Source organism: Topomyia yanbarensis, chromosome 2 (assembly GCF_030247195.1).
Source record: "Topomyia yanbarensis strain Yona2022 chromosome 2, ASM3024719v1, whole genome shotgun sequence".
Classification (NCBI taxonomy): domain Eukaryota; kingdom Metazoa; phylum Arthropoda; class Insecta; order Diptera; family Culicidae; genus Topomyia; species Topomyia yanbarensis.
This window is the reverse complement of record NC_080671.1, coordinates 442083156-442103934: the sequence shown is the minus strand read 5'-3', so window position 1 is coordinate 442103934 and position 20779 is coordinate 442083156. Positions and strand designations below refer to the sequence as shown.

General features: G+C 40.0%; 1 protein-coding gene and 1 pseudogene across 1 annotated transcript in view; one reads left to right on the top strand and one right to left on the bottom strand.

Moving 5' to 3' along the window:
• Positions 1 to 8120: 8120 nt before the first annotated feature.
• The window catches only part of LOC131685634 (G-patch domain and KOW motifs-containing protein), a 142730-nt gene continuing 130071 nt past the window's right edge, over positions 8121 to 20779 (top strand). Inside the window, exons 1-2 of the mRNA XM_058969495.1 lie at positions 8121 to 8415; positions 8477 to 9011. Of these exons, the coding sequence (XP_058825478.1) occupies positions 8252 to 8415; positions 8477 to 9011 (699 nt within the window). The 5' untranslated portion in view covers positions 8121 to 8251. The remainder of the gene's footprint in view (positions 8416 to 8476; positions 9012 to 20779) is intronic.
• Positions 9079 to 10423, bottom strand: LOC131685637 (uncharacterized; annotated as a pseudogene).

Sequence of the window (20779 nt, the reverse complement as noted above, 5' to 3'; positions counted from 1 at the left end):
CAGTACAGTAATTTTACAATAATTTACAGTAAGTTTTAATGTTATGCTACAATACAAAAATAATAAACTTTAACGTTTTTACAGTAAATTTCAATGTAAAATAGACTTTTACAGTGAAAAAGGGGGGTGGTTATGTATCTTAACATTAAAAAAATCAGTTTTTCTCCATTCATTTTTTTCTCGAAAACAGTAAAGTTTAATGTGAATGCACTGTATCAGTTTTTTGCCGAACAGTGAAATTTATTGTTACATGAAATTTTATTGTAAATATACTGTGAGAACATAGCATCGAACAATGTTGAAACAGTAATAACTATAATATTTATTGTTTTATGATTGTTTGTAGGGTAAATGCTATTGTAAAATTCTATCCGGGAATCGACGATGAAGGACGCAAAAACAACGGAAGGCTGAATCACAACCAGGAATAAGCGACTGATGATGTTTCGCCTAAATGCATAACTATGTATTTTGGATTTGAGGCATTATAAAATATATAACCATTCTTGATTACTTTCCTAATTTGCCGTCCAATCCGTTGAATGGAATCCTTCATCCCTTCCAGTTCTTTCAGTGCATTGAGATCGTTTGCTTCCTAACCGTGGTAGTATATACGGAATCATGTTAGAATATTAACTATGACAACAATACAAATCAATTATCTATTTTTCCATACACGTTTCGAAAATGTGAATGTCTCAAACATATTACTTTACTTTTCCGCATAGGTTGCACCGAGCAACTCGAGATTTGTGATTTTGTCTTCCCATTTCAAGCATGGTAAACTGATTAGAGGTCCAAGCCCTGCAGGCGTCGGCCCAGACCAGGATAGGTACCAACAAATGACCCAAGCGGCTAAAGCTGCAATAAAACAAGCAACGAACTAAGATAGGTGTCGTATCCGTGGAACCAGTAAGAAATCCATTATCGGAAACAAAGATGGATAGAAAATCACGCCCATTGCAGTAACGCCCCGTCAAATCATTCGGAATTCCCTGAATGGAGTCAGTATGGATTCCAAATGCAACAAACGCTTCCGAAACGGATTGAGTCGGAATAGATTGATGAATTTGAGTTGGAATCCATACTGACTCCGTTCAGAATTCCGAAACGGTTACAAAACAAGTTTAACTGGAATGTTGAGATAGTAGCTGGAGGATTTCGCACGAACAAGATCCTGCGCAATCGTGCACTTCGGTATTGCGTTTAGCGTACCAATTTGTTTTGGCGATCTTGTAGATCTTTAGACAGATGTGACAACGGCAGTGGAAATGATTATTGGATTAGTTTTCACTTTGATGCAAATGGTACAAACTTTTCCAAAATGTTTTGAACTATTTCTTCGTAGGGTTTAAATACAGATTTAGCATGTATCTTTCTGATGCTTTCAATACCCTTTGTTTTGATTTATTTGCATGTATCATGGTCTGTGTTGCGGCATAGCAACATTTTTGGAAGCTCCCTCTAATTGTATTCTATTTTACACATCGTTCGATCATCACATGTAGTGAGAAACCATAAAGGAAAGTGAGATAGATAATCAAGTGTGATCAACCGGGTTGCCATCAGTATTGTAATATTTTATATATATAAGATTTTATGTTGATGTATTGAGTTGTAGTGTATGTCAAATCGCGAACACCGCCATAGGCGGTTGGTTTATAAGCTATTCTGTGTTAGATAAATTTATAATAAAATTGTTTTATTTCGCCAACCTGTTCGGTTCTGTGAACTTACTGTGTTTGCATATATTTGCACCGGAACGGATTCGTCATCTGAAATAAGAGAAGTTCTTGGTCCATCTCACCCGATTAAACTCCGTACCTGGAACAAAACGTAGGATCCTGACGTATCAGTCTGCGTTGATGTTTTTCGTTTTCTCAGACATTCTCAAAAGAAACTTCAAGCTACGGCGCCATCAAGCGGTGAGTGTGGTCAAATCTGAATGGACCAGAATCAAATTGTAAAATGAGCCACAAATTTTTAAAACTTTCTTCATACGATTTACATCTTTATTATTTGTCTTTGATTTTCCTCCGTTTTCGTAAGCAATTCTCAACAAATTTAATGGTGACATATTGTTTAAAAGTTATTTTTTTTACCAAAGTTTACAGAAAATATATGCATAATATATGCATATATAGAAGAAACATAATTTTTGGAGTGTATGTTACGAGCTGAGTGCATATAAGGACACTGTCAAAATTGGAACAATTCTCGACAAACATATGATTACGGCTTAAAAGCCAACTGTCAAAATTATCTTTGAAAGGAAATTCCGAACAAACAGTTAATGGTTAAACACAGTATACAGCAGTTAATGAAAGAGAAAACTTTTCGCTTTTGTTTACTACAAAGTTCTGTGATTGGTGAGTAACGGTTTGTCCGAAATTTCCTTTCGAAGAGAATTTTGACAGTTGGCTTTTAAGCCGTAATCATATGTTTGTCGAGAATTGGGTCATTAAATGAGAAAAAACCTATTTTAATCCACCTAGCGGTGCAATTGTGCCTTTCTCAATCATGAACACGCGAATGTTTGCGTTGTTTATATTCATTAAAAGCTTTCAAATGAATATATTACATTTTATTATTATACATGACATGACAAATATACAAGAAAAAATCACTATTCGAGTTCTAAAATTTTGTAAAAGAAAAAACAGCTACATTAATATTAAATTGAAAAAGTCGATTTTTACAGTGATTGCAAAGCCTTTCTTTATATGAGAAAGGCAAAAAGGTGCGAAATCGGCAGTCCCAAAAAGTCGATTTTCATAAAAAAAATTTTTTCGAGATAACATAAAATCTCGACGTTTCATGCATTTTAAAGATGTTTGGCATCAAAAACGAATTTGATTTCTGAAATTTGAAAAAAAATTTAGTTCCGGCTTATATGGGAATTTCATATGTGACCGGATGGATTAGTCTATATTTCCGGACGCATCCAAGCGATCCGTACGAAATTTTAGAGACATCTGTGGGGATACTATAGCTATCATTTGGGACAGTGTTTGTGAAAATCGGCCCAACCATTTCCGGGAAACTGATGTGAGTACGTCAATTTTGAAAGATGGCCGCTTTTCCCGGGCACTTCCGGAACCGTTTATGGTGGTCAATGTAGTCAACGAAAGTTTGGTTGGCCGTCGATGACCTAGAACAGCAAATTTAAGTTGTTTGAGAGACATTTTAGCGAAATTTTTACCTTTTTTGCTTTCATCGGAGTATCGATTTGAATCGCAATTTGCTATGTGATCGCACGCCACAACCTGTAACTCCGGAACCGGAAGTCAGATCGGGATGAAATTAAATAACCATTTACGAAGGCGCAACACCTTTCATTTGAGACTAAGTTTGGTTGAATCGGTCTAGCCATCTCCGGGAAACCGATGTGACTGTTATTCTGAATTTGGATACTTCCGCCGGGGCTTCCAGAACCGATGATGGTGGCCAATGGGGCCAAAAAGACATTGAATGGATGTTAGTGACCTAATACTACAAATCGAAGCAGTTGTGGTCATATTTTGGAAAAAATTTCACCTTTATACATTCATTGCAGAATTTATTAAAATCGACATTTTCTGCGTGATCGTGCTCACCACCCTGTAATTCCGGAACCGGAAGTCGGATCCATCAGAAATTCAATAGCAGCCTATGGGAACGTTGTATCTTTCATTTGAGACTAAGTTTGTCAAAATCGGTTCAGCCAGCTCTGAGAAAAATGAGTGACATTTTTGGTCACATACACACAGACGCACATACACACACATACATGCATACACACATACATACACACGCTCAGACATTTGCCGAACTCGACGAACTGAATCGAATGGTATATGCCACTCGGCCCTCCGTTAAAAAGTCGGTTTTCAGAGCAATTGCAATACCTTTCTATTGAGAAAGGCAAAAATTTTACCTTTTTACATTCATCGCAGAATTCGTTAGAATCAAGATTTGCTGCGTGATCGTACGTATCACCCTGTAATTCAGGAACCAGAACTCGGATCCACACAAAATTCAACAGCAGCTGATGGACCTTCCATTTAAAATCAAGTTTGTCAAAATCGGTTCAGAAAATTCCGAGAAACCGATGTGGACAAATCAACAAATTTTGTTTTGTAACCATACTCTTCAACTCGTAATCCGGAACAAGATGTCGGTTGAAAATGAAATTCAATAGCAACCTATGAGAATAGTATACCTTTCATTTGAATCTTAGTTTCTAAAAATCGGTTCAACCATCTCCGAGAAACCGATGTGGACATTTTGTTAACAAATCCGCACATACACACACATACATACATACATACATACATACATACATACATACATACATACATACATACATACATACATGCACACATACATACGCACATACAAACACACATACATACACACAGATATTTTGCGATCTCGGCGAACTGAGTCGAATGTTATATGAGACTCGGCCCTCCGGGCTTCGGTTAGGAAGTCGGTTTTTGGAGCAATTGCATAACCTTTCTATATGAGAAAGGCAAAAGAATAGTATTTAATTACCTTAATCAGCATGAGTTCAATGTTATCTTCATGTAATTATATTTTGAAATGTTGGTGGAATGGGTTTGAAAGTGGAGGGAATGGGGGGTTAGTAGAGTGAGAGTGGAGGATGCGTCAGAAATCCTTCATCTTATTTCGGTATACGGGGTGGATGAAGGAAATGCGGGCGTGAGGGTGGTCCAAGGGGAGGGGAGTGATGAAGGAGGGAGGTGTAAGGGCAAGGCGGGGGTAGGAGGGGCGGCGACGTAATACTCAACTGCATATTTTGCCTTCCATTTGAGACTTGGTTTGAGAAAATCGGTTCAGTCATCACCGAAGAACCGATGTGACTTTAATTGTGGAATATGCCCGGAATTCCGGACTTCCGGAATCGTCGATAGTGGACAATATATTCAAAGAATGTTTGATTGGCAATCAGTGATCTAAATCTGCGATTAGAAGTAATTTGGTGACCATTTCAATAGTTTTTAGCCTCTGAGGTATTACGATTGTACCGATTTATATGGGAAATTCCAGTGTATCCTTACTAACACACCTGTAACTCCGGAAGCAAGAGTCAGAACAGAATGAAATTCAGCAGCAGTCAATGGCATTACTGTATCTTTCATTTGAAATCAAGTTTGTAAAAATCGGTAGAGAATTCGTTGGGGAATGGGTGTGATATTAGCTTAGGAACTTGGCGGGTTCCCCGGGGGCGTCATGAACCGTCATAGGTGGCCAATGTGGTCAAAGCTGCTTTGATTGATCATTAGTGATCCAGACCCGCAAACTAGAGTAATGTTACATCAATTTTAATATGTTTTACATCATTTGAACATCATGGTGGTACCAGTTTATATGGGAATTTGCTGTGTGACCGCACTCTTCAACCCGTAACTCCGGAACCGGAAGTCGGATCAACTAAAAATTCAATAGCAGCTTATGGGAGCGTTATACCTTTCAGATGAAACTAAGTTTGCGAAAATCGGTTCAGCCATCTCTGAGAAAATTGTGTGAGTTTAAATGACACACACACACATACACACACACATACACACACACATACACACACACATACATACACACACACAGACATTTGCCGATCTCGACGAACTGAATCGAATGGTGTATGACACTCGGCCCTCCGGACCTCGGTTAAAAAGTCGATTTTTACAGTGATTGCATAGCCTTTCTTTATATGAGAAAGGCAAAAAAAGTCGTTTTTTATTACTTACATCGATAAAGCTGATTTTCGTGATCGCAAAAAATGTTTTTTTCCTACTCAGGAAACGTGAAAATAATATTAAAATTTAAAATAAAGAAATATGTTGACAGTCTAGATTTGACACTATAGGAAGGATTTGACATAACGAATTTCACGACAAATGATACCCTGTCAGAAAAATTGTTATGTTTTCTCGGTTTTCCCGCAGGGTTATTTTTATTTGACATAAACACCATTGCATATAGTTTTTTTTCATTTTGGGTGTTATCCTGATAGGCCAGATGTAAACAACCGTAGTTTTCCTATGTATGGTTGCCAAGTTTACATAAGACTTATTTTAAAAAAACAAAAAATCGTTATTACGTATTACAACGATTTTTTTTTAAATGTTGTTATATTATGTATATTGGACCTAAAATTTATAGAATGGAACGGAAAACTATATATACACGCAAAAGAATTGTGCATGTTTGATTCTATAAATTATTTCTTCATTTTTAATCGATAAAAATTCTTTATTGTGAACCAAGGAATTTATTAAACCAAATTTATTTTTTTGGTTAGATCAACCAAAATATATTTTGAATCAATCTTACAAGTTTTGTTATCTGTGCTTTTGCGAAGATCGACACAATTATTATTTGTTCCAAACAAATCAGTGGTTCTAACAAAAGCATGCAGCTGATTGATTCAAAAGGACTGAATGCATTACATCAACAGTCCTTGTTGAATTGAAACAAATAAAAAATAAAAGTTGCTACGAAGAAGAAAACTTTTTCCACGTGCGTCAATGCTGGAGAAATTCGCTATTTTTAAATCAGGGAATTCAGATTTAGGTAAATTCTTATAGTGCTCAGATTTTCCGGACTCGAAGGGCGCAAGTGCAGCTTGAAAATAATCATGATGTCGCACAAAGGTTAGTGAATAAATTAAGTCGAATGCACACGGTGCGTTTTATGGTGCCTTCCTCTATTCCAGAACTCACCAACAAAACACCCTGTGTGGCTTAAAAACGACAATCGCAGAACTGAAACCACGTCACCGCACCAGAGATAAATAATACCCGTTCGAGAGGGCAGTTTCCTGTACTTCATCATCTCTGGTCCAACAGGAAGACACAGCGTATTCGTGCGCCTTCTGCAATCTTTTTGGAAAAGCCGAGACTCTGAAGCACTACATTATAGCGCATATCTGGAATAAACCACTCGCACGGCCAAAGGTACTACATAAAGGGACGGTGATTGGAATCGTATGCGCTGCATGTAATAAAATTTCATTTCATTCCAAGCAAACCTACTCCGGAACAGGTTTGGAATCCCTTATGGATTCTCGCTCAAATGCAACAAACGATTGAGTCGGAATCGGTTGTTGCCTTTGAGCTGGAACTCATAATGAATCCATTCAGAATTCCTAACCGATCCCGGAATGGGTTTGACTGGGCCATACTGCATCCATTCAGGATTCCGAAGCGGTTCCAGAATGATTTGACTGCGTAAAATTAATGCGTTTGTAGCCTGTTTTTCGAGAAAGGCCAATAAGTCAATGGCAAGTATTTACTTTGTGAGGTTCATTTGTACTGATGTTATCTGTTGTCAGCGAGTAATGGTTTGTTCTAAATTTGTCACAATGACAGTTGGCCATTAAAGAATAGGCATATTTTATATACAATAAAATTGGTTTTGCTTCAATATTTGCTATGCATTGATTCAAATATTTGTTATGTTTAAAACAATAAAAGATATTATTTGATTTAACAAAAATGTTTTTTGTATTGAACAATTGACATGCATTGATCCAAATATTTTATTAGTTTTATTCAACAAAACGAGCTCATTGATTCAACAAAGTTGTTTGTTGTTTCGATTGTTGTTATGATAAAATCAATAAAAAATTTTGTTGGTCCAACTATTTTCCATGTTTGATCCAATAAATTCTTCAGAATTATTTCAACAATTGTTTTATTTATATAAACATGTATTTTTTATTGAACACAGAACAACTTGGTAAATTTATTATTTCAACCCTCATATTATTTGACATTAAAAATTATTTTTCTGCGTGTAGCTTAAAGAGTCAAATGTATTTTGACAGGTCGTTTGTTCGTTTGGAATATCACTGACGGATAATCATGACAGTTGTCTTCACTCTCCTTACACACACTCTGGTTACGAGAATCAAAATTTAGCACAGTCGCCTAAAAATATTCAAAAAATGAAGAAACATTTCGGAACAAATCAAACTTGATTAATTTGTCCTATCAAATATTTCGTCCCACTGTGCGCAGGCGGGCAAGTTTCATTTTAAGAACAAATTGAACCTATTCCAATTTTACCGTGTAAAAGTCATGTTTTTGTTTACTAACGCGCGGTCGGCATTTACGTTTGTTTTCGTTCGCGAACATCGCTTCGTCCGTAGGTTTTCGCCGGTTCGTATCCGCTAAGATTTAGGTGTTTCGGTTACAATTTCTAACGATTAATTTAGTGTTGGCATTCCGTGGTCCGAGCGGTCATAATGGCAGAAAAGAAGATTAGTTTCGGTTTTAGCAAAATCGCAAAGAAAATAAATTTGCAAGCCGGACCGGCCGCATCCACCGCCGGTGCAAGCAGCTCAAGAGGAAAAGATGAGAAAATCGAGATGATATCCTGCTTGGAAGGTCAATCGATTAAGATCATAGGGTATGTATGGAACTGTTGTGAATGACTGACCGTTTAGTTAACTTTGCAACCTTGTTTGTAGGAAAGAAAATGGTGACGAGGAGGCCGCCCCCTTGGTGATTCCCTTGCGGGACCAAGACAAAACAACGATCCCTGTACGATTAGCCAAATTGCAGCAAATCAACGAAGACCGAAAGGTGCCACATGTTGGAGAAGAAACGCTCGAACAGAAGGCAGCCCGCGAACTGCTCGCGGCTGCCCATGATCACAAGAATCGTGCAGTGGAAAAGAATAATATTGTGATTCCGCTGAAACCGGAAGACTTACCCCTCGAGGGAGGTCAAATGTCTTCGTTGGCGGATTACGAAGCGATGCCACCGGAAAAGTTTGGCCTGGCACTGCTTCGCGGAATGGGTTTTAAGGATGATCCCAATGCACCGAAAAAGGAAGACAAATTGCCCGATGTTCGACCCAAAGGGATGGGTTTGGGGGCAGAACGCATACCGAAGGATAAAAATCGCCAGTTGATTCCACCGGCGAAGGATGAAGTGTTGGTGATGGGAAAGGGTGCATTTGTGAGAGTGTTAGCTGGGAAGCACAAGGAGTCATACGGAAGGGTGAGTACCGCAACATTCTATTATTTTTTTTGGGGTTTCGGATATCTAGTGATTGAAATGATGGTTATTATAGTTCATCAAATTGTGCACTATCTTTTACTAATTCTTTCATTAATCGAATATAAGCATCAAACTGAGTTTTGAATTTTTCTCTGCGAGAGCTTTCTTCCAGTTCGAAAAATTCATTTGGCAGCTTAGCCAAAATTGGCATGGCGAATGTTCCCATTGTAAGAACCTGTGCTCCAAAACGTTTGATTTGCTGTTCGATCATTTCGAAGGGGAACGATTTTTCCGGATCACCTCCTAGCTTACATAGTGTCCTAGAAAAGGACTCATAAAATACCTTAAGTAGACGGGGAAATTCGTCACGTCTTAGACGGGGCTTTCCGTACAAATAGATAAACGATAGTAAGTCCAGTACTGGAGAACTGTATCGAGCCATCTGCCAATCCAGGAGAACAACTTCTTTAACTGTTCCGGTGATCTCGTCATACCCATACATCACGTTGTTGGTCCAACAATCTCCTTGGTTTAGAGCTCCGTAAGGTTCAGCCCTGTTACCTGAAACGTGTGGTCAGGTCTTTTCCCACAAACAGTCTTTTAGTGACATAAACTTGTCCCTCAAATGTTGTTCTCCATCCTCGGTAAAAATCGAAGCAGCTAACATGCAATTTCTCGGTGCCAGCATCTTGGTCTGATCGGTAGTCATAACCGTACACAAAACATCGCTAAGTTGTTTGATTTTCTCAAACCATTCAGGCCTTTGCTCTTTCAAAGCAAATGAGGCTGCATTTAGCTTCCCTAAAGCAATTAACAATACTTCGGTGTGTTCGTAATCAATTGGCTGGTACTTGTCTTTCAATTCTAAGCGCCGTACTTTCAAATCCTCCAAAATAAGCATTGATTCTTCTCGCTGCTTGTCAAACAAAGCATAGAAACAGCGTGGGTAGTTCCAAAAGCCCACATCGTCGCCTTGGCGCAGTCCTCGATCTAGCTGAAGTTTCTCCAACTCTGGAAACACCTCACTATAAATAAACACTTCTCGTTCGAACAGCAGCATCGAGTTAAACTCCTCCCGGTGTCGCTTGTCTTCGAAGGGAAACTTACAGATCAACGATAGTTTCTGATCGGGCTTCATCGCGGAACCGTCTACACATTGACCGCCTTCGATCACAACTCGCACAATCTGTCCGATGAAGCCATCGCCTGTGTTGGAGCCGGGTTCACATTCTAATCGGTAGCTGCCGGGTAGAAATCCCTGCTCCTCAGCGATCTGGTCCAGCTTGGACACGGCATATTGTGGTAGTTGGGGCGCCGAAGACATTTCACCATCTGACTCAATCCTGGCACCAAGCGAGATAATGAGCTCGAGTTGCTTAATTTATATATGACTGAAGCATGTTAGCATTGGAAGCAAATGATACGAACTGGGTTGGTGGTATGTGTGTGTGTTGTTATGCGCCACTCTGATTAAATTAAATTAAAATTTTTATGTAATTAAATTAAATTAAAATTTTTATGTAAACGCTAGGTGGGTTTCTAAACTCAACAGTTTTAGTCGCGAGGGTGACATGAGGTATCGTATCCAATCAGGAATTACATTGATTCGTAAATCTAAAAAAGAAAAAATCCAGATAAAACGATTCCAACAGAATGAAAGGACCTATTTATCACCCGTGCGCTTATTTTAATTGTGCAATTGAATGTAATTTTCGTAATTGGCCTTTATTTTGACGGTTACGAAAAGACACCAATCCATTGTGAGAAAATGATGTTCCCTATTGTCAAACTTTTTATGTAGTGCTAGTAGGCTGCTTTTAGTCTATGTGATCGACATCGAGTCCAACAATTTATCAATAATCAAACAATCTTTTAATAATTAGCAACAAGACAAACGTCATCAAGATAGCTACATTTGAATTGAAAGTAGTATAAGAGAACACTAAACTAACTTTCTAGATTTAAATCGTTGAATTTAGAAGCACAAATGCTGAGACCAATGATGCCTGTCAATGACTTTAGAACTTAAGAACATCTCCAATAAATAAAGACTGAAAACAAAATTATTGCGACCCAGGTTTTGCTAAAATTCTAGTTTTATCTCGCATATGACCGAATTGGTCATTTGACCGAATTGGTCATTTGACCGAAATGGTCATTTGACCGAAATGGTCATTTGACCGAAATGGTCCTTTGACCGAAATGGTCCTTTGACCGAAATGGTCCTTTGACCGAAATGGTCATTTGGCCGAATTGGTCATTTGACCGAATTGGTCATCTGACCGAATTGGTCATTTGACCGAATTGGTCATTTGACCGAATTGGTCATTTGACCGAATTGGTCATTTGACCGAATTGGTCATTTGATCGAATTGGTCATTTGACCGAATTGGTCATTTGACCGAATTGGTCATTTGACCGAATTGGTCATTTGACCGAATTGGTCATTTGACCGAATTGGTCATTTGACCGAATTGGTCATTTGACCGAATTGGTCATTTGACCGAATTGGTCATTTGACCGAATTGGTCATTTGACCGAATTGGTCATTTGACCGAATTGGTCATTTGACCGAATTGGTCATTTGACCGAATTGGTCATTTGACCGAATTGGTCATTTGACCGAATTGGTCATTTGACCGAATTGGTCATTTGACCGAATTGGTCATTTGACCGAATTGGTCATTTGACCGAATTGGTCATTTGACCGAATTGGTCATTTGACCGAATTGGTCATTTGACCGAATTGGTCATTTGACCGAATTGGTCATTTGACCGAATTGGTCATTTGACCGAATTGGTCATTTGACCGAATTGGTCATTTGACCGAATTGGTCATTTGACCGAATTGGTCATTTGACCGAATTGGTCATTTGACCGAATTGGTCATTTGACCGAATTGGTCATTTGACCGAATTGGTCATTTGACCGAATTGGTCATTTGACCGAATTGGTCATTTGACCGAATTGGTCATTTGACCGAATTGGTCATTTGACCGAATTGGTCATTTGACCGAATTGGTCATTTGACCGAATTGGTCATTTGACCGAATTGGTCATTTGACCGAATTGGTCATTTGACCGAATTGGTCATTTGACCGAATTGGTCATTTGACCGAATTGGTCATTTGACCGAATTGGTCATTTGACCGAATTGGTCATTTGACCGAATTGGTCATTTGACCGAATTGGTCATTTGACCGAATTGGTCATTTGACCGAATTGGTCATTTGACCGAATTGGTCATTTGACCGAATTGGTCATTTGACCGAATTGGTCATTTGACCGAATTGGTCATTTGACCGAATTGGTCATTTGACCGAATTGGTCATTTGACCGAATTGGTCATTTGACCGAATTGGTCATTTGACCGAATTGGTCATTTGACCGAATTGGTCATTTGACCGAATTGGTCATTTGACCGAATTGGTCATTTGACCGAATTGGTCATTTGACCGAATTGGTCATTTGACCGAATTGGTCATTTGACCGAATTGGTCATTTGACCGAATTGGTCATTTGACCGAATTGGTCATTTGACCGAATTGGTCATTTGACCGAATTGGTCATTTGACCGAATTGGTCATTTGACCGAATTGGTCATTTGACCGAATTGGTCATTTGACCGAATTGGTCATTTGACCGAATTGGTCATTTGACCGAATTGGTCATTTGACCGAATTGGTCATTTGACCGAATTGGTCATTTGACCGAATTGGTCATTTGACCGAATTGGTCATTTGACCGAATTGGTCATTTGACCGAATTGGTCATTTGACCGAATTGGTCATTTGACCGAATTGGTCATTTGACCGAATTGGTCATTTGACCGAATTGGTCATTTGACCGAATTGGTCATTTGACCGAATTGGTCATTTGACCGAATTGGTCATTTGACCGAATTGGTCATTTGACCGAATTGGTCATTTGACCGAATTGGTCATTTGACCGAATTGGTCATTTGACCGAATTGGTCATTTGACCGAATTGGTCATTTGACCGAATTGGTCATTTGACCGAATTGGTCATTTGACCGAATTGGTCATTTGACCGAATTGGTCATTTGACCGAATTGGTCATTTGACCGAATTGGTCATTTGACCGAATTGGTCATTTGACCGAATTGGTCATTTGACCGAATTGGTCATTTGACCGAATTGGTCATTTGACCGAATTGGTCATTTGACCGAATTGGTCATTTGACCGAATTGGTCATTTGACCGAATTGGTCATTTGACCGAATTGGTCATTTGACCGAATTGGTCATTTGACCGAATTGGTCATTTGACCGAATTGGTCATTTGACCGAATTGGTCATTTGACCGAATTGGTCATTTGACCGAATTGGTCATTTGACCGAATTGGTCATTTGACCGAATTGGTCATTTGACCGAATTGGTCATTTGACCGAATTGGTCATTTGACCGAATTGGTCATTTGACCGAATTGGTCATTTGACCGAATTGGTCATTTGACCGAATTGGTCATTTGACCGAATTGGTCATTTGACCGAATTGGTCATTTGACCGAATTGGTCATTTGACCGAATTGGTCATTTGACCGAATTGGTCATTTGACCGAATTGGTCATTTGACCGAATTGGTCATTTGACCGAATTGGTCATTTGACCGAATTGGTCATTTGACCGAATTGGTCATTTGACCGAATTGGTCATTTGACCGAATTGGTCATTTGACCGAATTGGTCATTTGACCGAATTGGTCATTTGACCGAAATGGTCATTTGACCGAATTGGTCATTTGACCGAATTGGTCATTTGACCGAATTGGTCATTTGACCGAATTGGTCATTTGACCGAATTGGTCATTTGACCGAATTGGTCATTTGACCGAATTAGTCATTTGACCGAATTAGTCATTTGACCGAATTAGTCATTTGACCGAATTGGTCATTTGACCGAATTAGTCATTTGACCGAATTGGTCATTTGACCGAATTGGTCATTTGACCGAATTGGTCATTTGACCGAATGGACCTTTGACTGAATGGACCTTTGACCGAATGGACCTTTGACTGAATGGACCTTTGACCGAATTGGTCATTTGACCGAATTGGTCATTTGACTGAATTGGTCATTTGACCGAATTGGTCATTTGACCGAATTGGTCATTTGACCGAATTGGTCATTTGACCGAATTGGTCATTTGACCGAATTGGTCATTTGACCGAATTGGTCATTTGACCGAATTGGTCATTTGACCGAATTGGTCATTTGACCGAATTGGTCATTTGACCGAATTGGTCATTTGACCGAATTGGTCATTTGACCGAATTGGTCATTTGACCGAATTGGTCATTTGACCGAATTGGTCATTTGACCGAATTGGTCATTTGACCGAATTGGTCATTTGACCGAATTGGTCATTTGACCGAATTGGTCATTTGACCGAATTGGTCATTTGACCGAATTGGTCATTTGACCGAATTGGTCATTTGACCGAATTGGTCATTTGACCGAATTGGTCATTTGACCGAATTGGTCATTTGACCGAATTGGTCATTTGACCGAATTGGTCATTTGACCGAATTGGTCATTTGACCGAATTGGTCATTTGACCGAATTGGTCATTTGACGAATTGGTCATTTGACCGAATTGGTCATTTGACCGAATTGGTCATTTGACCGAATTGGTCATTTGACCGAATTGGTCATTTGACCGAATTGGTCATTTGACCGAATTGGTCATTTGACCGAATTGGTCATTTGACCGAATTGGCCATTTGACCGAATTGGTCATTTGACCGAATTGGTCATTTGACCGAATTGGTCATTTGACCGAATTGGTCATTTGACCGAATTGGTCATTTGACCGAATTGGTCATTTGACCGAATTGGTCATTTGACCGAATTGGTCATTTGACCGAATTGGTCATTTGACCGAATTGGTCATTTGACCGAATTGGTCATTTGACCGAATTGGTCATTTGACCGAATTGGTCATTTGACCGAATTGGTCATTTGACCGAATTGGTCATTTGACCGAATTGGTCATTTGACCGAATTGGTCATTTGACCGAATTGGTCATTTGACCGAATTGGTCATTTGACCGAATTGGTCATTTGACCGAATTGGTCATTTGACCGAATTGGTCATTTGACCGAATTGGTCATTTGACCGAATTGGTCATTTGACCGAATTGGTCATTTGACCGAATTGGTCATTTGACCGAATTGGTCATTTGACCGAATTGGTCATTTGACCGAATTGGTCATTTGACCGAATTGGTCATTTGACCGAATTGGTCATTTGACCGAATTGGTCATTTGACCGAATTGGTCATTTGACCGAATTGGTCATTTGACCGAATTGGTCATTTGACCGAATTGGTCATTTGACCGAATTGGTCATTTGACCGAATTGGTCATTTGACCGAATTGGTCACTTGACCGAATTGGTCATTTGACCGAATTGGTCATTTGACCGAATTGGTCATTTGACCGAATTGGACCTTTGACCGAATGGTCATTTGACCGAATTGGTCATTTGACCGAATTGGTCATTTGACCGAATTGGTCATTTGACCGAATTGGTCATTTGACCGAATTGGTCATTTGACCGAATTGGTCATTTGACCGAATTGGTCATTTGACCGAATTGGTCATTTGACCGAATTGGTCATTTGACCGAATTGGTCATTTGACCGAATTGGTCATTTGACCGAATTGGTCATTTGACCGAATTGGTCATTTGACCGAATTGGTCATTTGACCGAATTGGTCATTTGACCGAATTGGTCATTTGACCGAATTGGTCATTTGACCGAATTGGTCATTTGACCGAATTGGTCATTTGACCGAATTGGTCATTTGACCGAATTGGTCATTTGACCGAATTGGTCATTTGACCAAATTGGTCATTTGACCAAATTGGTCATTTGACCGAATTGGTCATTTGACCGAATTGGTCATTTGACCGAATTGGTCATTTGACCGAATTGGTCATTTGACCGAATTGGTCATTTGACCGAATTGGTCATTTGACCGAATTGGTCATTTGACCGAATTGGTCATTTGACCGAATTGGTCATTTGACCGAATTGGTCATTTGACCGAATTGGTCATTTGACCGAATTGGTCATTTGACCGAATTGGTCATTTGACCGAATTGGTCATTTGACCGAATTGGTCATTTGACCGAATTGGTCATTTAACCGAATTGGTCATTTAACCGAATTGGTCATTTAACCGAATTGGTCATTTAACCGAATTGGTCATTTAACCGAATTGGTCATTTAACCGAATTGGTCATTTAACCGAATTGGTCATTTAACCGAATTGGTCATTTAACCGAATTGGTCATTTAACCGAATTGGTCATTTAACCGAATTGGTCATTTAACCGAATTGGTCATTTAACCGAATTGGTCATTTAACCGAATTGGTCATTTAACGGAATTGGTCATTTAACCGAATTGGTCATTTAACCGAATTGGTCATTTAACCGAATTGGTCATTTAACCGAATTGGTCATTTAACCGAATTGGTCATTTAACCGAATTGGTCATTTAACCGAATTGGTCATTTAACCGAATTGGTCATTTAACCGAATTGGTCATTTAACCGAATTGGTCATTTAACCGAATTGGTCATTTAACCGAATTGGTCATTTAACCGAATTGGTCATTTAACCGAATTGGTCATTTAACCGAATTGGTCATTTAACCGAATTGGTCATTTAACCGAATTGGTCATTTAACCGAATTGGTCATTTAACCGAATTGGTCATTTAACCGAATTGGTCATTTAACCGAATTGGTCATTTAACCGAATTGGTCATTTAACCGAATTGGTCATTTAACCGAATTGGTCATTTAACCGAATTGGTCATTTAACCGAATTGGTCATTTAACCGAATTGGTCATTTAACCGAATTGGTCATTTAACCGAATTGGTCATTTAACCGAATTGGTCATTTAACCGAATTGGTCATTTAACCGAATTGGTCATTTAACCGAATTGGTCATTTAACCGAATTGGTCATTTAACCGAATTGGTCATTTAACCGAATTGGTCATTTAACCGAATTGGTCATTTAACCGAATTGGTCATTTGACCGAATGGACCTTTGACCGAATGGACCTTTGACCGAATGGATCTTTGACCGAATGGACCTTTGACCGAATGGACCTTTGACCGAATGAACATTTGACCGAATGGACATTTAACCGAATGGTTATTTGACTGAAAGGTATTCATCTGTCAAAATTAATGTTTCAGCATGGCGCTCAATGAATATGTACGACAGTTAGAAAGTCTTATGATTTTCTGAGATACCGAGTGGGTTTGTATTACCCTTCGGTCTTCATAGCTCCGGGTACCCATATAGAATAAAATTAATTCAGACATTATTCCTACAGCAACAAAAAAGCTCGAATATAAGAAAAAAAAAGCGAGCAGCGGCCACAACTAAACAACATCGACCCTTTTTTGAGAAGGATATGAAAAAATTTCTTCGTGTTGATATGACTGAAGAAAATCGATAACTGATCTTCGATCCCTCTCGCGAATGTTTAGTTCTCAACCCTCGTACATGACTGAAGTCAACAGTCCACTCAGACAAGATCATGCGTCCTCCCTATGCACACCCAATGCCCCATGAATGAATTTCCTAGTTGGTCAAACAAGCACCAAATAAACATAAATTAGTCTGTTCAGTCGAAAGTATTGTCAGCCCGATTGGCATCACCCGGCGGCTACGTACTATATTACAATGCCATCCCGAGCAAATTATCAAGGGTTTCGGTCACCATACAACCTCTTGAAAAGACCATAAATATGGTCCGTGCCAATTAAACACCATCAAAAGGTCTCAATAGCCCATAAATACACCGAAATATGGTTTTTATATGGGATCTACCGGACCATGGCGATGGTGTTTTCATGGATTGACCCCATTCAAAACACTATCAAAGCACCATACAGTGGGGGTGAAATCGGATCATATCCATGGGGCTTTCCGTTTGCTCGGGATCAAAACAACAAACATTTAAAATTGCATGCGACAAAACACGTGCAACTTTAAAAATAATAAAGTGAAGACTACTACTTATTTGCAACAAAAAAGAAGCGGAAAAAATAGTTCCATATCCAACGTGACTTCCTGCACTAGTTACGAATCACCCGACCCAACTGATAAGGGACGCGGACGAAAAAAGTTGACCACCGCCCCGATCCAAAACGAACAGTTACTGTGTTTGGGCAGGTTGCACACTAGACTGTTTGTATGGGATTTTTCGACAATTTACATGGAGAAAATCCACTAGCTGGCATTTTCGCCGCTAGGCACTGTATGCATCGTATTATCACTATAAGTGAAAATAAGAAAGATAATTTAACTGTCCACAACTTTGTCGAAGACTGCTAGTCAATCCAACTTTGTTAAAAGAAGTTATTAAAGTTTTAGCGAAGTGATGTTTGAGTCAGTTTTGCATGGCGTGGTAGAGACAATTGTATCTGCTTCGTGCAAGGATGGACTTTCACAGAGCTTTGGAGCAGGTCACGGTCGTGGTTTAGGGTGCGTAGCGTGTTCTTGAATCTGCTCAAACTAGCCTGGTCGCAGTCCTCACGAATCCAACGGTTTAGTGACGATGCGATGTTCTTATGCGTGGGGTCTCTTTTCCTGTACCACTAACGCCGACATTTGTTTCGCAGTGCGATCAATTTTCGGGTGTTCTCTCGAATCGTCGCAATTTGGTAGGTGCGGGTGCGTTGCTGTACTTCAGGGACCGCAATACCTTCCACGTATACTACGGTCCCCGTTAGAAGCTTAATAGCAGCGTCAATCGCAGTTTCGTTGTTCAGCTGGACCTAAAAGGTCTAACTTAGAGTTAAACTCAGGTTGGAAACGAAGCCAGTCCGTACGTCCATAGCATCGGAGCTTTGCTATAATCTGGACGATTGGCGTTCAAAGACTGACATCAACCTTTACCGGGAGATGGTCCGATGACAGTTTGTTCAGTGTGATTGGTTTTGTCGTGTTCATGAAGTTATTCGAACTGGCCAGGTCCAGTGTGAACCAACGCCTCGCAGGATGATACCTGAAGGATTCCGGAAAATGGATGAAGAAGTTCCGATTAGCTGCTTCTTAGTACAGTACTGTTCCGGCCTTGTTTGCTCTCGAGCAGTTCTAGTGGCTGTGGCGTGCGTTCAGGTCACCTACTATGAAGAGAGGTTCTGCTCTTCTGGTAAGTGTCGAGATATCTCGGCGAAACTGTCCAGATCCAGGTCGTGTCCTCGCATCAAGGAGATGGCTGACGATCACATGTAGGTTTCTATCCGCCGTGCTAAATGAGATGCCTGCAGCTTCTATGACATTGGTTGAGATGTTGAGCTCTGTGAATTTGATGCCCCTTCGAACCGCTATCATAACACTTCCCCCTCTTACTGTATTCGCAGTAGCGCGGTCGTACCGGACACAATTGAAATTTTGATTGAAAAATGCATGTCTTTGTTGCATCCAAGTTTCGTTAACAATTCCTACGTCCACTTTGTACCGTTTCAAAAAATCGAAAAATTCAAGTCTCTTGCCACAGTCGCTCCAGTTAGCGAAACGCAAGAGATTCAACATAATAAACCTACGTGGTAATTAAGTTAGCTTAAACAGAGCTAGAAGTTGTTCGTGTTATGTTTGGCAGTTGACAAAACGGTCAAACTTTTCTCTCACCAAGGAAAGAAATTTCGAAAATAAGAACAGGTCCTTACTGGTATTTCCTTGATTTTGTAGCAGCTGGGTATGTATATTATTTTCCTGACAGGGGAGCGGTTGAGCTACTGTGTCGGCTTTTGCAAGAACGTCTTAGTAGAGGGGGTGGTATTGGATGCCGGCGGTCAGTTCTAGCTTTACGAGAAATCGTCATTTGACCGAATGGGGTCATTTGACCGAATGGGGTCATTTGACCGAATGGGGTCATTTGACCGAATGGGGTCATTTGACCGAATGGGGTCATTTGACCGAATGGGGTCATTTGACCGAATGGGGTCATTTGACCGAATGGGGTCATTTGACCGAATGGGGTCATTTGTCCGAATGGGGTCATTTGACCGAATGGGGTCATTTGACCGAATGGGGTCATTTGACCGAATGGGGTCATTTGACCGAATGGGGTCATTTGACCGAATGGGGTCATTTGACCGAATGGGGTCATTTGACCGAATGGGGTCATTTGACCGAATGGGGTCATTTGACCGAATGGGGTCATTTGACCTAATGGGGTCATTTGACCTAATGGGGTCATTTGACCGAATGGGGTCATTTGACCGAATGGGGTCATTTGACCGAATGGGGTCATTTGACCGAATGGGGTCATTTGACCGAATGGGGTCATTTGACCGAATGGGGTCATTTGACCGAATGGGGTCATTTGACCGAATGGGGTCATTTGACCGAATGGGGTCATTTGACCGAATGGGGTCATTTGACCGAATGGGGTCATTTGACCGAATGGGGTCATTTGACCGAATGGGGTCATTTGACCGAATGGGGTCATTTGACCGAATGGGGTCATTTGACCGAATGGGGTCATTTGACCGAATGGGGTCATTTGACCGAATGGGGTCATTTGACCGAATGGGGTCATTTGACCGAATGGGGTCATTTGACCGAATGGGGTCATTTGACCGAATGGGGTCATTTGACCGAATGGGGTCATTTGACCGAATGGGGTCATTTGACCGAATGGGGTCATTTGACCGAATGGGGTCATTTGACCGAATGGGGTCATTTGACCGAATGGGGTCATTTGACCGAAT